This window comes from Eptatretus burgeri, chromosome 16 (genome assembly GCF_056783735.1).
Source record: "Eptatretus burgeri isolate ZD-2024b chromosome 16, Ebu_testis_v1, whole genome shotgun sequence".
NCBI lineage: Eukaryota > Metazoa > Chordata > Myxini > Myxiniformes > Myxinidae > Eptatretus > Eptatretus burgeri.
Window position 1 is genome coordinate 65,665,440 of NC_140976.1, and position 17,814 is coordinate 65,683,253.

At 45.1% G+C, this 17,814-nt stretch overlaps 1 protein-coding gene across 1 annotated transcript in view; it reads right to left on the reverse strand.

The window, feature by feature from the left end:
- SETD1A (SET domain containing 1A, histone lysine methyltransferase) overlaps window positions 1-17,814 on the reverse strand; it is a 38,851-nt gene that overhangs the window by 13,323 nt on the left and 7,714 nt on the right. The window contains exons 9-12 of the mRNA XM_085859631.1: window positions 7,490-7,791; window positions 5,480-5,644; window positions 5,122-5,209; window positions 4,843-4,976 (exon numbers count right to left, since the gene is read on the reverse strand). Coding sequence (XP_085715757.1) covers window positions 4,843-4,976; window positions 5,122-5,209; window positions 5,480-5,644; window positions 7,490-7,791 — 689 coding nt within the window. The remainder of the gene's footprint in view (window positions 1-4,842; window positions 4,977-5,121; window positions 5,210-5,479; window positions 5,645-7,489; window positions 7,792-17,814) is intronic.

Consider the following 17,814-nt stretch of genomic DNA (forward strand, 5'->3'; position numbering starts at 1 on the left):
AAACCATGAAACCTAGCAACCACAAACTATTTGTATGCATACCAAGGGAACTCCAAGGGACTGCTCAAATGAAAATTGGGTGTTTGGGTTAATTAAAACACCCCTTTTGAAGATAATTAACAGCCTTATTTAATCATAACTTTTATCAAGCGCATCCTCGGCCACCTTGCTCTCTGGGGTCTTCAGGCGCATCCTGGGTTCCATTGATGGGGTCTGAATCCGCCATGTTGTTTGGCCTGCTCAACTACTTCTTAACGATAAAAGTTTTTTTTTTTCCCCACTCTCCTCACTCATATAATGATCGATACCTTTGAATTAATGGATACATTGCAATGCTTATGACAAACACCCGGAGACACCAGCGTTCGTGGCTTCATTTCATTTCCACAAATGCCATAACCTCAAGAATCTCTTAAACTAAGCTGAATTACAAAATTTAAGCTCCAGAATTGTACTTAGCAGCAGTACCGATGCTAAAAAGTGTTAATTTGTCTAGTTCGGATATTGCTTGGACGTTTCCGGGTGTATGGGTTAATTGACGGCAATTGGTAATAGTGTGCCAAGCCAGGCGTTCCGTTGGAGTACTTGCTTCAGTGCTTAAAGGTCCCATGACACTCAAAACTTTCTGGTTATTTATATATTAACTTGACCTTCCGAGTGAAGAAATCACCCATGTTTCTATTTTAAAATAAAAAATGGGATAATTAGACCAATATTTAGAACATTTCTAGTGCTTTTCACAACTTGCAATGCCCCGCCCCTCAAAAAAGTTGACTTCAGCAAACCGTAGGTCACGTGACCGTTCACGTCATCTCCAGAACACGACTCGCACAGAGTGGATTGATGAGAGGTCGCGCGCCGTATAAAGTACGTACAAATGCATTGTGCACATGTGTTTGTTATCTCACCGATCGTCTTAATTCCTGTGATTGTTTCGCTAGAGTTTTAGCCTTACTTTCGAAAATGCCTGCAAGATGTATCGTAGCAGGATGCAGCAATACAACCAGAGACGGTGTAAGCCTTCATGTATTCCCGAAAGATGAGAATCTTCGGAGAATATGGACATCTAAAGTGAAGATGACAAGGGGAAACTGGAAAGGCCCCAGCGACACGAGCGTCATTTACAGTGCCCACTTCGAAGACAGTGACTTTGATCACGGGCTCTATTCGCTGTTCAGTTTGAAGAAGTTGAGGAGGCTTAAACCTGATGCAGTAGCCATCATCAAAAGCAATGTCGTCCGATAAATCCGTCCGACTAGTCCGATAAATCTGACGTGCTGTAGCTTTCTTTTATTATTCTCTCTCTGTGTCTCTCTCTCTGTCTCTGTCTCTGTCTCTGTCTCTGTCTCTCTCATGGCTGCTGGTTGCATCATTGGTTGGGACGCGGCTATGCCGCTGATGCAGTGTCCCCCTTACCAGTACACTGGTGTTCATTTTGCTGACCTCGGAAGGATGACAGGCTGAGTCAACCTCCTGGTGTATTTTAATTCAGCGACCAACGGGGCTTGAACTCAGGACCTTAGGATCTCAAGCTACCACCCTAACCACTAAGCCAACACTAGGCTTATTGTTTTCTACTGGCACTACATGACGACAATAGGAATAAAATAAATAAAAATTACTCCCGTGTGGGGGTGACGGTCATCTCTATAATACCACAAGTTCTCAATGTTCAGTTCAGGTAACCACGAAACAGTCCAAACTAACCGTTTAGATTGAAATAGTTCACAGAGATACACTAGGATAATACTACTAATGACATAATTAATAAATATGTATTGTTCATTAAGTAACCGGATTAACACATCAGAATCACCAGTAAGTGCAATACGTGGTTTTCCGGTCCGTTCACTCTCTGGGGACATTTCACTTCCGGTTGTAGAAAAAAAACGAAAAAATAGGCTTAGCTCTCGGAGATTATGATAATCCTGTAGATTATTCTTCACTGATTATAATGCAACTTTCAGAATGAAAATTGGTCAAGTATTTATAGAGATATTGAGGTTTGAAAAATCGTTAGAGCACGCAAATTCATTAATTATTAATTCCACAGAAGTTTCATGACATTGCACAAAGTAACATGTCAGGTATGAAAAAACATTTTGTATGCCAGATTCATTAATTATTTCTTCATTAATTATGGAATGTACTCATGATATATTAATGAGAAAGCCCGAAGCATGTAGCATAATTTATCACTTATCCCCTCATCCGGGATCTGTGGCCTCGCCCCACAGTCTGCAGCCCTATGTCCGCCGGTGATTATGTTCGATATCGGCATGATCGAGAGGAGCCTGCGAATTATCCCTGCTGATGCACTGAATTGATGCAATCGTTCGGCCAGAATATCCGTTGTCAAGATGTTGCGTGATTAAATCACCAATAAAGTCACATGAATTTATACCGCCGACATACTTCTTAACAATCACCTTTGCCCCAGAAACCACAGTCAATCTGAACCACGCTGGCCACTGCTCAGGCGCCATGACCGGACTACTGCGCAGTTCTACTACGCAGTTTGGTTAAAGATGACTCGGCATTTTGGCGCGCGCACAAAATTATATTTTGAAAATAAATGCCGACGTTTACATTTCGGGTTTTGAAACTTTTGCACCTTCGGCGTAAAATGTATAAATATAAAAGGCTAAAAATGTGTTTTATATTTATTTTTCATTTCTCCTTCCTTCCTTCTTTGCGAATCGCATCGGCGTTTTTGGCCATCTTCCAGATCACGTGACGATCAAACGGGAAGGAAATTAAAAAATCTGTCGGGTTAGATACAAGATAATATTTTTATTGTCATAATCAATAAACAGTTGCCGAATATCTTGTAGAATGGCAGACTAGATAGGTTTTGAAAATGGCGATTTTTATAACTTATGTGACCTCGTGACCTCGTCCCTGACCTTGAATCCGGACAAAAGTTATATTGTTGTGCAACACTCATCGACCTCTACCCACAAACTAAGTTTCATCAAGATCGGAAAGAAAAATTGTTGACGGACGTACGGACGGACATTTGGTCCGGCTTTATTAGGTCATCTCGGTAGAGATGACCTAAAAATGCAACAGAACGTCAAATTTATCGGACTACTCTAGACAATTGTGTCACAAGGTGTGTTCTGCACACAAGTTTTCATCCTATCCGGACAGCGAGATTGCTTCGTTTTATGCACAGAGAGACACGGCCGATGGCATGGGCTGGCCTTGCTTGTGATTAATTCGCCGCGGTGCAACATGTCCGCTAAGCTGCGCTGGTCACGTCACCTCACTAAAATATTTCTGATATCGAGCAGTATGCAAGTCGAATTTACATTATTGAATTACTAATAGGATTTCGTCTAACCAGTTGTAATTGCCAAGTCTTCCTTCGATGTCCTCCCGATCATAATGAAAACCGGGAATTTCATCGCCAGTTTCCTCTGTTTGTCCTGCTTCGGGCTCGAACTGGTAAGGCCGTATTTCATTTCCAGCTGCCTGAACTTCACCTCCCGCGACTATGTTATCCGACAATTCTCCATCTGATTCAGACCAAAATCCTTCATTTCTCTCACACTCACTGTCGCTACCAGACAAATCAAAGTCCATGTCATCCATTATTCAAAACCAAATGTTTGATTTTTTTTAAAGCAGAAATGAACGAAGCGATTGAGTCGACTAATCGAATGTGGAAACATACAGGAAGCCAATACAATCACGAAGACCACCAACCCGAGTAATTTACGTGCAGCCTTTTTCGTAAGGAGATGACGTCATGTGGGTTACGCCCCTTTCAGATTTCGGCAGAATTTTTAGGGGCGTTCCTGAAGAGGTTTGTTTTTTTTAATTTTACAGAACGAGTATTGTGAAAAAAACATTGTCAGATCTGAAATCACAATGAAAAACTCCTATAGGACATATATATATATATATATATATATATATATATATATATATATATATATATATATATATATATATATATATATATATATATATATATATATATATATATATATATATATATATATATATATATATATATATATACATATATATATATATATATATATATATATATATATATATATATATATATATGGAATTTCAGTATTTTTGGGTGTCATGGGACCTGTAAGCCACTTGCTGAATGCCCTCGGGTAGATAGCGGTACAGTTCATGTCCCAATCGGGATGTACAGTCGACAGTTGCAATACAAGGTAGAGGGTACGTATACAGCACACACGGACGTGGTACATATGGGGATATTTGGATCTGTAGGGACTCTCCGTGGGTGTGTGAACATGCCATGCCTGTTTCGGGTGCCATGGTGGCAAAGTTTCATCCTGTATTTTATGGAGGTTTCATCAGGTTTTCTTTTGTCCTCGTGACTGTTTCTACAGCAATTGGTTATCAGGCTTGCTTTTCAAAATTTGTTTCTCTTTGTGAGTTTGGGTTTTTTTGAAGTTTATGAAGCGAAAATGAAGTTTATGAAGCAAATCAGTCCTTCAAATGTGCTACCCATCACTACCGCGTGTGCTCATGCATCCACATCTATGATCTCTTCTACATACGGGAAAAGTCGAAATGTCTAAAAAAGGTACGTTCCAATCGTCCGTAATTAATAAACCTAGTCAAGGTCCAATGATAAGTACTTGATAGATGTAATCATGGTCCAACTCACGTTCAAATAGTATGTAATTAATAGACATACTCGCATGGGTCGACCAAGGGTTCAACGTCCGCCCGTGTTTTTCGGTTTTATATACACTATATACATAGATATTAAGTGAGCCTTGGCCCTTGCATGCAAAAATAAATAAATCTGAAGACCGGCTCCCTCACAAGCTTAACATCCTTTACCGAACTCTCTTCCTCGCCCTCCGAGTCCAGGTCCAAGGAGCGGGCTCGCTTGCGGCGGTGAGCCTTTGGCAAGCCGACCTCACGACGTGGCGGAGCTCTTCCCGTGACTCTAGGTTCTTTATCTGGCCCAGATTCTGATGTGGGAGGTGGAAAAAAAAACAATCAGCCAAACTGCCACGTGCAGAGGAAAACGAGACGGTGTGATGACACATCCCAAGCATTTTGCCCCGAGTTAAGATTCACTACTACGAACTACATCCACTTTTTTATACACCAGACCTTCATTCAAGTCCTCTGCCAGAACTGATGGTCGCATCCTCTTCGTGTCTGTCATAGCAGCGGGTTCGGCAGGCTCTTTCCGCTTTACCTACAGATGAAATGGGCAGAATACGCATCACATCATTTCCTGTGTGGAACTTTTCAAAACAAGTGTCAGAATTACAGGAACATGGAAAAATAAATTTCTCTTCTCCCCCCCCCCCACCCCACCATCTTCCAAAAGGTTGTCCAGAAATCACTAATTCCACAATCACGTTGACGGAACTTATCAGAAGTATTGATATAAGCATTGTGATATCAATATTATTGTGAGAAGATCATTACAAAAAAGGGCTCCACCGTCATGTCGCACACTCACCCGAAAGGAGGGGAGACGGAGACCTCTGAGGCCTAGTCCTGTGCCTTCGGGACCAAAAGCGCCACCTTTGGCAAGATTGTCAAACATGGCTAAGTTCAAAGTCTCCTTGGGTGGTAGGCGCTCTTCTTCTTTGGGAACTGTGACTGGCTGTGTTGGCTGCTCGCTCTAAGGGAATGAAGGAAGGGAGGATTAGCAATGAGGAAAGGAACTCCTCACACAGCTCAAAGGCACAGTTAAAAATAAATAAATAAAGGAAGTCATTGGTAGCACAACTATATTACGTCAATAAAGAACGGAACAGGTAGAATTGATCATATAATTGTTGAAGGGCTGTTACAGCGTTCATCCCAAGTGCCTTTTTGGCACGAGGGATGTGCTGAACACCGTACTGCAAGTTTCCACGTAACGTAATTTCTTCATGCAATAACCGTTTAACACAAACCGTAAAATTTTGAACGTGGAAGTGTCATGTTGTTGGATGGAATTGCTAAAACCTTTCACACCAACTTCATCCGTAACCATGGCAATATGACAGCAGATCGATACATTAATGAGAGCTTACAGCAACAGATGTTGCCAACCGTTCAGCAACATGGTCCAGAAATAAATATTATGCCTGTTAATGCTTGTGCTCACAGGGCCAAACAAGGAACATTCTTGTCAATGTCAACGTTATCGTTAATGCCATACTCCCTGGCCTGCCATCTCGCCAGATTTAAATCCAATTGAACATTTCATGTTTGAACCTTTCCAAAATAGCCACAGACCCTCAATCTGCTGGATCAGGAGCAGATTCTGATGTGGAATACCAATCCGCAGGCTCAGATTAGAGTTCTCTTTTTTTTTGCATTTTTCCAATTGCATCCCCACATTTATATCCATCGGAAATGCTGTTGGGGCGAACAGGCGAGCTGAAAAGGTACTTTCATCTGTGCTATCTAGCCTGGGTTCAATAACCAACCCGACTATAAACCATCATACTGGTGTTTATCAACGAGTCAATCGTCCTTCCGAGAGATGTTAAGCTGGATCACTTGTCTGCAAGCATTTTCTGGTAGACATTAAACATCCTCGAGTACCTTTCAAAAAGTGTATGCCAATATGTGGCGTGAGCCTGATCAAGTTCCAAATTCCAGCCCCGACAGCACCCTACTCTGCAATGACATTTCCCCCACCGTAGAAACTGCTTCCGCAGAGCTGATGCTCTGGTAAAACACACTACGGTCACAAATCATTACGACACGTATCATGACCAGATCCGGAGCTCTGAGCCTCGATTTCCACATTGCCAACCTGATAATGACATCACTGTCTCAGAGGCTCCGTCTCGAGCCAATCAGATTTTGTTTTGACCTTTTTATTACTTTCATCTCCCTTTCTTATATGATGTATTGATGTTTCATGTGTTTGATTAAATTTCCAATGACTTGAAAATGACTCCATTGAGATGGAGCTTTAAAGACTCAAAGTCAAAAGGTGTAGATCCTACAGTCTCTGACTAAAGTGAGACAATCTTGATCATTACTGCTACATATTATGCATTTCCGTTTACTTTATCTTAGCTTTTGTTGTCCCCCCCCCACCACAAAATTTACTCCATATTTTTACATGACGGATGATATTTTGTGCATTAACATCCTCATGAATGAACTGCAACACATGGGAACTTGGCTTGCCATTTAATAAGACGTGTAACGTTTTTCACTCGCCATTTCGACACATCGTTTGCTGCGATCATAGAAATGGAAACATCAAATAAAAGGTCTTCATTCGTGAATCCTATGCTTGAAGTGAGAAAACAAATTCTTAAGTTCAAGTAAAGTTAAAAAAAAGAAAAAGAAAAAAGAAGTAGGACACGTGTGCCACGTCATGGACGAGGTTTGCCAATTACAACAAGGGCCAGCCATCATCCTTGGTTTAATGATTAAAAGTTGCGTGAAGACAATGAAAGACTTCAAAACACGAAGCAAGATGCAGCAGAGTGAATGGAGATGCCTTGAAGTTTCTCACCTTTGCCTTATTCTCACGCAACTCCCACCAGTGGTCAAAGGTTTTAAACGCAACCACCTCAACCATCTTGCGGTGAATATCCTTAGTCATGATGCTGTGCAGGTCTTGCTCCAGAGCCTCCAAGACTTCGTCGACCATCACGCGATGGGGTTCTTCAGCGGGCGGCATAGGAATGGTCTGCTGAGGAAAACCGGCTGGAAATCCGTACAAGTAGTCCTGCGACGAGATCGGCATGCCGGCGCTGAGGTTCCTGTTGCGGAACGCCCTAAACTGCGCATGGCCAGGAAACGCGGCAGCAGCAACTGTAAGCAACAGGTTGGGAACAAGGAAGGTGTGTTGATGTTATTAGTAAGCATCAATTTAAATGAACATACAAATGGCTAACATGATTCCTATACACAAGTATTATGCCAGGCTGGCATGATAGTCTCAAGGTATGCACACTCGCCTCGCAGCTGTCTAGTCTGGGTTTGAATCTCAGCCGAGCTACACACTACCACCCTGGCATTTCACATGCAGGGTGATGTATTGTTTGTTTGTACAGTCCCAAGGATGGACGTTAAACTGGGTTTTCTATCTGCCGGAATCAGTTGGTGGAGGTTAGGGCCCCGTCACACCTTGACGTTTTAGCCAGCGTATGGCAACGTATCAAAATGTATGTAAAACGCTGGCGTACGCTGAACTATTCATGGTTTTTTTTTCAGTTTTGGGCGTATTCATAACGAGTTGGACGTATGCATAACGTATTAGTAACGTACACAGAACGTTTCGATAACTTATAGATAACTTATACCAACGAATGCTTCGCGTGTTGTCGGCGTTCACAACCTCTGCCCAACGATAGTCTAACTTATGCATAGCGTGGCAGCGTATCACCGACGATCACGTGGCGTAGCGTATTAATAGGCTGCCGCTCAACGATTTAAAGGCCCTGTCACACCTTGACGATTTAGCCAGCGTATGCCGACGTATGAAAAATTTGTCTAAAACGCTGGCACACGTTGAATACATTATGGGTAAGTTTTGTATACATTAAGAGCACGCTGAAGCACACTGAAGCACGCTGGCATACGTCGTAGTACGCCGAGCCCGTTGACAAATTTTAAGCATGCTCAAAATTTTTCAACGTATGCCATCGTATGACTCACACGTTCCGCATACGCTGGCCATAAGTCGTAGGCACGTTATGAGATCGTTGACACACGTCAACACGTTACTTGTAAGTTACTCATAAGTCGAAACGCGTCGAGGTAATGTTTAGCGTACCCGAATCTTATTTCTAACCTATGAGTAACGTGCTTTGAACCTATGAGTAAAGTATCTCCAACACATATTGACGTCTTCCGTACGACCACAGAACTTACTGAACGTGTTTCTAACTTACATCTACCGTATAATGGCGTATTGGTATATAAAAATGGGCTTCACAGGAGGAACCCGTCAGTGTTCCAGACTCCATGGTTTTTCTTTTTGTTTGTTTCGGCATGATGGTGTTGTTGACACTTCGATTTCTTGTGCAGTAATGATTTAAATCGTTGAGCGGCAGCATATTAATTATATTATATAGTTACGAATTCACGCCCACCGGCGGGCGATCGACCGCGTAACTCGAATCGTGACCGCGTCGCCCACCGGACGGACAATTCAGTCGTGACCCTCCTGGAACTACCGCCAGAAACCAGTCACGGGTGGGGGTTTAACCTCACCACAGCCCAGTCCGCATTCTACCCGTGCGAGATAGGGTGAATCGCTGAATGTCGATATACCTAAGTAACCTACCGAGATAACCTACCGAGAGGCTGCACTACGACGCAGGTTGGCCTGGGACACGAACCGCTTAAGCGGTCTGTTCCGTTCTAAAGCGATAACCGAGCGGTTTTATCGCCGACCTCGACGGATCCGATTCTCTTTACCGGGCGTTCAAAACCCAGTACTCATTCCACGAGGCAAGATGGCTTTCAAAAGGGAAATATGACACGACGAATGGGATACATTTCACACAAGGACATTTATTATACTACACACACATCACAAGCAAGGCAGTCATGCAATGTACAGGCAGGAAATAGAAAACAAAAGCAATACGACCGACTATAATTATTATGTACAAGCACTTAAACAGGTTCTACTTACAGGGACACGGCACCACAGCAGTCATACAAAACAAAAGAAATGGAAAGACCTCCTCACAGGCAAGGGGGTAGACGGGGTCCGGAGACCTTTATGGTCGTGGGCCATGGATGACCGAAAAGGCCCACGAGACCGTGCAGGTTACCTGCACCCTCAAGGTGTCTTGGTGGGCAGGTCGCGACGTCTACTCCCGACGGCAGCTAGCGTGGCCGCGCCTGACTCCAGGCCTTGCGACGATGGGCGGTAAGCTCTCTCCGGCGCTCCTCGCCATACGCGCAGGTTCGCACCACACAGCCGACAGAGCTGCGCCTCTCGTCTGCGTCGCCGATGCGTCGCCCGGACTCGCCACTGGCCCGCGCCTTCGCCAACAGGTCGCTCAACAGGACCACCGGGAGACAGGGGAAGAAATCAGCGCCAAGACGAGAGGGAGGGAGAGGGAGCATGACCCGACGTCCACGAGAGAGAGAACTCGACCTCGACCACCAAGAGCGAGCGCTCGACCCCGACGTCCACCCAGAGAGAGAACTCGACCTCGACTACCAAGAGCGAGCGCTCGACCCCGACGTCCACCCAGAGAGAGAACTCGACCTCGACCACCAAGAGCGAGCACTCGACCCCGACGTCCACCCAGAGAGAGAACTCAACCTCGACCACCAAGAACGAGCGCTCGACCTCGACCACCAAGAGAGCGAGAGCCCGCGTGCGGTCCGCCCTTTATAGCCCTCCCCACCCCGTTTTCGGCTCCACCTCCCTTCGAGAAGCTTCCCCAAAAGGGGCATTCCCTCACTCCGACCGCCTCACGCCGTGCATCCACCAATCGGCAGCGAGCTGCCCTGCCCCCTTCCCTTCACACCAAGCGTGGGGAAAATAGCTGGGAAAAACCCCACAGGCTCCGCAAGAGCTTTTCTTCTGCCAATCCTGTCCGCGTTCTCGGACGGTTCCCGACGCGGAAACCGTCATAGCGTGGACCATGGAGGATGGCGTTCGGAAGCGGGGGTAGTGGTGAAGATGGTGGTGGTTGTGAGGGAAATTGTAGCGTAGTTGGCGTTGTGACGTACTTGGTGGCGGTTGTTGTTTGCGTGTAGGTTTGTTGCATGCTTGGCGTTGCGGCGTACTTGGTGGCAGTTGTCGTTTGCGTGTAGGTTCAAAATAACGATAGGTAAAGAAAAACGGCTATCTCAAAGAGTTGCAGTCCGGTGAACACGAAGAATTCCCTCTAAACAACGGTGGGGAAACCTATCTGAACACTCACTTACCGGTATAGCAAATCTAAGGAACCTTCATGGTGTATTGCGAATTTCTACAGCCGTAACACTACCCCCTCCCCTTTTTACAGACTCGTCCCGAGTCGTCGAATTTTCGTGTGCCATCATGTGTAGTTCTCCCCTAGTACGTTTTACCTTCGGATCCCCGAGTGCGACATTCAGGGTATTCATGTCCCAAAAATAAATAACCTACGGGCTGAGTAACTAACTAAACAAACCCACTCATACAGACGACTTAAATAAATTCCCGGCGCTATGACAAACATGCAGAGGCAAGCACAACCATGCACAATCTTCACCTTAACTTATAAATTTTACAATAAACCATGGCCAGGATCTATGGACTCTTCGGAAAAAGAAGCAAAAGTCACAAGCAGGGAGCCAGGCTGCTGAAACGCAGTCCAAGGCCTCCCCCTTCTTAAATGAGTGCAGTGAACCAACGAAAATGGTGCACGGGCCGCCGGTGCGGTCCCGTGTTGCAGCTGCCATCAGGGCAGTCCCTGCAATTTGCGCGATGATCCTGGCGCACATGGTAATGAACAGGGGGGGGGATGCAAAACAGAACGGGGGCTGGTGGGCATGGGTCATGGCAAAGGCAGGCAGGCAAGGCATGGCATGGCAAAACAAGGCCGTTGTAACAAAAACAGCTGGCAGATGAAGTTGGCCAGCACAGGCCTAGCAGCAACAGCCAGCAGATGAACTGGCCGGCACAGGCCTCGTAGCAAACACAGCCAGCAGATGAAGTTGGCCAGCCTTTTCCTTGAAATGGAGGATGGTGGAGGGAGTGCGGTGGTGCTGGCCACTCGGAAGGCGGGCTCGGACCTACCCCACTGACCCCCTCCCAACCTATCGCCTTTGCCCGTCTCTGTCCATACCCACCCCCTTTAATTGTCAAAGATCAATTTAGCCCCAACTTATTTTTTTGTTTTTATTATCTTGCCAAAACGAAGTTTTTGCAAGATATGTTAGTCAGCTTGTATGTTTTTTTATTTTTTATTTGTTTGTCTGTAATCACATATAAAAAATTCTGCAGAGCACAGTTATCATCGGAAATTTTTGTAACTTCGCATATCAGAGGCCTATAGAGGTCCCTTTCAGTGCACAAAATTTTGAAGGTCAAGGTCAAAGGTCAAGGTCACTTTGTCGTAAATCAGGGGAGTCGACGAAACCCTTATTTTTTGAGTAATTTTGATCGGATCGTCTTCAAACTTCATGGGAATATAGTTCATGATCTGGCGCTCAGCTGATTAATTTTTGGTGGCGATTGGCCTTGACCTTCATATGTTTGTTTTTTTTTGGTCTGTAATCTTGTATAAATCACTCTGCAGAGCACAGTTATCATTTGAAATTTTTGTAACTTCGCATATCAGAGGCCTATAGAGGTCCCTTTTCAGCGCATAAAATTTTGAACGTCAAGGTCAAAGGTCAAGGTCACTTTGTCGCAAATCAGGGGAGTCGACGAAACCCTTATTTTTTGAGTAATTATGATCGGATCGTCTTCAAACTTCATGGGAATATAGTTCATGGTCTGGCGCTCAGCTGATTAATTTTTGGTGGCGATTGGCCTTGACCTTCATGGTTAGCGCCTGAGGTCAAACATATTTGACCTTCAAGTTTTAGGAACCATATCGTGGAGTACCTCAAATTGAACACCTCGATGAGTGCTTTCTAGATATGTCAAGCTTGAGACATTATGACGTCATTTGGTGACGTTATGAAGCAAAAGCATATTTTTCATGGTTACTCTGTAGAACGATTCTCATCGGAATCTCTCGTAGGCAGATATTCCTCAAGGAGTCGCTCCTGGTGGATAGCAGCTCTGTTCACCTCAGTGTGACCTCAAAGAAGTCACACGTGGTCACCTTTTGGCAAGATACAGGTCACCCTGTGGGTGACATTGGTTTATTTTTATTTTTACATCCCCCACTATAAATCGTCTCCCTAACCCCTTTTACTGTCTTTATTCGGCTAACCTATCCTGTCACCTAGCCTACTCCCAAACCCTACGTTCCCTTCCCGGAGGGGAATGAGGGAGAGCTGGCGTCCTGCGTCGAGGCCCAATGAAGCCTCAGAATGGCCTCCTCAGATCTCAGCGATGTCTAACCCAAGGTGAGTCCAGCGGCCCACAAATAGAGCGAAGGGATGGATAGTGCGGAGGGGTACACTTCCTATCTACCCTAACCATTTAACTTTTAAACTACCCCGGGGCTTTCAACAAGCGCCTCTCACTTCAACTATTGGTTCTATCAACCCAGATTCCCATCACTTGTGTTGGTGTCCTCTCAATTTCGGGCCTTGCCCTCCAATTTTCCCTTGTGCCCTTGCACGGTTTCGTGGCTGGGACGCGTGGCTCCCTTGGCAGGAACTACCCTCTGCCGATTCTCCAACGATGGCACCCCCGGCACTACAACTGTCTCCAAGCCTACCAGCTCCCTAAACACCGGGGAGTGCCCTCCATGGCTACTCCCCTGAAATGCTCACGTGGCGTGTTGGCGCCGCGGGTCCCTTTCCGAGGGTCGCCCGTGCCCAGTACACTGCCCCCGTGGCATATGGCGCCCCGGGCCCCGCATCAGCGGGTCACCCGTGCCCACGACGCTATCCCGGCCCCCACTGGGCCCTTGGCCTACCACGGCTGACTAGCCCGGTGCCCGGGGTACCCACTCAGCGATACTCACCGTTCGCAGCCACGCTCCCAGCCCGTCAACAGGGGTCCTGCACCCCTCCAAATGGGTATCGAGCCTACACTCCCACCAACAGCAAAACGACCTCCATTTTTCAATTTGTCTAACCCACTAACTCACCTTATACTGACCCCGGGGTCCCTTGGGCGGGAATCACTCCTCTCCCCAATCATTCATCGCACCATGCATTTCACAATCACTCCATACACTCAGACCCGCTGGCCTCACTCACTCATCATGTTTCCTTTCACAACTCGCATCGCTGATCACTGCCATCCTGCTTGCTAATCCCCTAACTAACTCGTGCTTCCTAATCATCCCTTACACTACAGCATGTTCCTTTTAACACTATGTAGCTAAGGCCGAGGTCACATTTGCCACGGCGGCCGTGGGGTTTCCAAAATCTATGGCCACTAGCAATTATAGGGTGGCCGCAGTATTTCCACGGTCACACAATGTAGCAGTCACATCTGTTTTTATTTTTCGGGGAGCTGCACGGCGTATTTATAAATTGTGGAGACCGAAAACGTGGGGGTGCCATACGGTCTTTGATTTGATGTCACACGGTGACCTTAGGGCGTTCCTGTGGCGGCCATAGAATTTTCAAGGCAGACGCAAGGTGTCCGCAGGGGGGCCCTAAGGCGAATGTGCGGCCAGACGGACGGTAACGAATGGATTAATTTTTTTATTTTTTTTAACCAGTTTTTTTTTTTTTTTTTTTTTTTTTCGGCTTGTCAAATTGCTACGGCGAACGTAGAAATGAAAAAGGTTATAACTCCGCGTTATAATTCCACGGCGACCTTAAGACCTGTAAAATATAGCCAAACGGCATAGGGCCAGCCTGAGGCCACCGCAGAAACTCTGCGGCCGCCGCACGTTTGTCAATTCAGAGGACGTACGGCCACCGTATCCTCGCCGTAGAGCAAATGTGACTTAGGCCAAGGTCTTAGAAATTGTGGAGACCGAAAACGTGGGGTTGCCATACTTACCAGCATAGCTAATCTAAGGAACCTTCATGGTGTATTGTGAATTTCCACAGCCGTAACAATATTATAACCGCACTAGAAATCGAAGTGTCAACATCACCATCATGCCGAAGAACAAAAAAATAAACCAATGTCACCCACAGGGTGACCCGTATCTTGCCAAAAGGTGACCACGTGTGACTTCTTTAAGGTCACACTGAGGTGAACAGAGCTGCTATCCACCAGGAGCGACTCCTTGAGGAATATCTGCCTACGAGAGAATATCTGCCATAATATCTGCCTATGAGAATCGTTCTACAGAGTAACCATGAAAAATATGCATTTGCCTCATAACGTCACCAAATGACGTCATAATGTCTCAGGCTTGACATATCTACAAAGCACTCATCGAGGTGTTCAATTTGAGGTATGACACGATATGGTTCCTAAAACTTGAAAATTTGACCTTGGGGTCAAATATGTTTGACCTCATGCGCTAACCATGAAGGTCAAGGCCAATCGCCACCAAAAATTAATCAGCTGAGCGCCAGAGCATGACCTATATTCCCATGAAGTTTGAAGACGATCCGATCAAAATTACTCAAAAAATAAGGGTTTCGTCGACTCCCCTGATTTGCGACAAAGTGACCTTGACCTTCAAAATTTTATGCGCTGAAAGCGACCTCTATAGGCCTCTGATATGCAAAGTTATAAAAATTTCCAATGATAACTGTGCTCTGCAGAATTTTTTATACGTGATTACAGATAAACAAAAAAAATACAAGCTGACTAACATATCTTGCAAAAACTTCGTTTTGGCAAGATAAAAACCAAAAAAAAAATAACATGGAGTCTGGAACACTGATGGGTTCCTCTTGTGAATCCCATTTGTATATACTAATTCCCCTAAACGCTGCCAATACGCCATTATACGGTAGCTGTAAGTTAGAAACACGTTCAGTAAGTTCTGTGGTCGTCCGGAAGACGTCAAATAAGTCAATATGCGTTGGAGATACGTTACTCATAGGTTCAAAGCACGTTATTCATATGTTAGAAATAAGATTCGGGTACGCTAAACATTACCTCGACGTCTGAGTAACTTACAAGTAACGTGTGTCAACGATCGCATAACGTGCCTACAACTTATGGCCAGCGTATGCGGAACGTGTGAGTCATACGCTGGTATACGTCGAAAATTTTTGAGGATGCTTAAAATTTGTCGACGAGCTCGGCGTACTACGATGTATGCCAGCGTGCTCTTAAAGTAAGCAAAACTTACCCATAACGTATTTGACATACGCCAGCGTTTTAGTCAAAATTTTCATACGTCGGCATACGCTGGCTAAATCGTCAAGGTGTGACAGGGCCTTTAGAGATGCCACGGTGTGCTTTGCAAATGTAGGTGAGTTATCGCCGGCACCTTGAACAAAGTCAAAAGTCAAACCTAAAGGGAGTACTGCATGAGCTGCATAGCTGTGCCCGCATCAAATTATGCCACCCACAGTCATACAAAAGAAGAAGGAGAAGAAATACTATACGCTTTTCTTTCTTTTTCCATAAAGCTGTGAGTCACATGAATTATCAGCATTTATTGAATGGAAAAGGCTATTTATAATAAATAGCCCCATGGGGGACTGACGGTTATTTCCCCAACAGGTGTGGTGACCTGACGGGATGGATAAAAGCGGGTCCGGTTGTTGGTTTCAGAGAATAAGTTTTTTTGAATGAAATACCAATATTTGTGGCAAAACCCCCTTTAACCGTCTTTGAATGCGTGGATCCGGATGGGGAGCACAACCACATGAGACCTTACTGTTCTGATGCACTGTACCCAATTTGGTCCATAATCACTCAAGTAATTGTGGAGATGTTTTTGTGAAAATGAGGGATTCGTTGAGGGGGCTCATGACCCCCTTTTCCAGGGAAAATACAGCCAAGAGGAGCACAACTTAAGGTTAGGGAATGGTCCCGATGCCTCGTGGCTAAATCGGTCTGGATCTGTCTGGTGGTTTCGGAGAAGAAGATTTTTGAATAAAATACCAATATTTGGGGCAATATCCCCCTTGTATCCACTTTATAGGGGGCACATCTCGATGGAGAGCACAACCCCATGAGACCCGTCCTGATGCATCGTACCAAATTTTGTCCACAATCGGTCGGGTAATTTTTGAGAAGTTTTAGTCAAATGTTAACGTATGTACATACTTATGGACGGATGGCCGGACACAAAGACCCACTGAGGATATTTTGGAGAAATAACCTAAAAATCCTAATAAAGAAATAACCTAAAATTGCATTGACAATTAAAGGGTGGTGCAACTGCCCAAAATCTCTCGAAATAGTGGGTACACAACCTCCACCTAAAGAACAAAATTCTGCAATACACACTACCAGTGATGTATTTAGTTTTCGCAGTTGCCAGTCGAGAAGGCAAAGTAGCCAGTCTCGTCAATTATAGGCGTCGCAAAATATAAGCCTTTTGATTGATGATGCAGGAGTCACGTGACCAATTCCCACGATAATCATGTTGGTCGAAACGACGTGTGAGCGTTTCCAAAGTTTCCTTCGATCAAGGAAATGTTTTAATGGTTTTGTCCGATTGAATGACGAGAATCACACAAGCCCATGGCACATACGGCGACGATAAACGGTGAGAGAGAGAAAAAAAGCTTTCTGGCACCTTTTTCAGGTTTATTGGATGAACGGCATGTCCCACACATGACCGCAAAGGGTGTACAAACATTGAACTTGTTCCTTTCAAAATGACGCATTTCTGCCCCGATTTCTTGGCACGATGCGCAAACACCCCCAGTAGCAAAGTAAATCCAGGTGCCCTGGAGATCTTTCATGCCTCCCAGATGAGGATTACAAAATGAAACTTAAAATTTTTTTTTTTAAAGAAGCCAAAAGTACTTGCAAGCGTACCTGCGAGAAAGGGGTGTGCCTCTGCACAACCAAACAGATGGAGAACTTCCTGATCAACTCGTCCAAAGAGGTGACATCTTGCAGTCTGTACTGCGAAAACTCCAGACGATGTGAACCCGTGAAAGGCCAAATATGGTGCATTCCAACCATCCTTCGTGATTACCGATGATTACCATTCTAGCCAACACCGATGAGGTCATATCTGCGGCTTGTCGATGCACAGCGTACGTTTTAAGTGATGACATTTATTATTGAACACGTTTGGGAGGAGGGGGAGTGGGAGTTGAAGTTGTGTGGGTTGCGAGTGCTGTTACAAGTATATACAATATGTACTCATGGGGTGTGCTCACACATCGTGT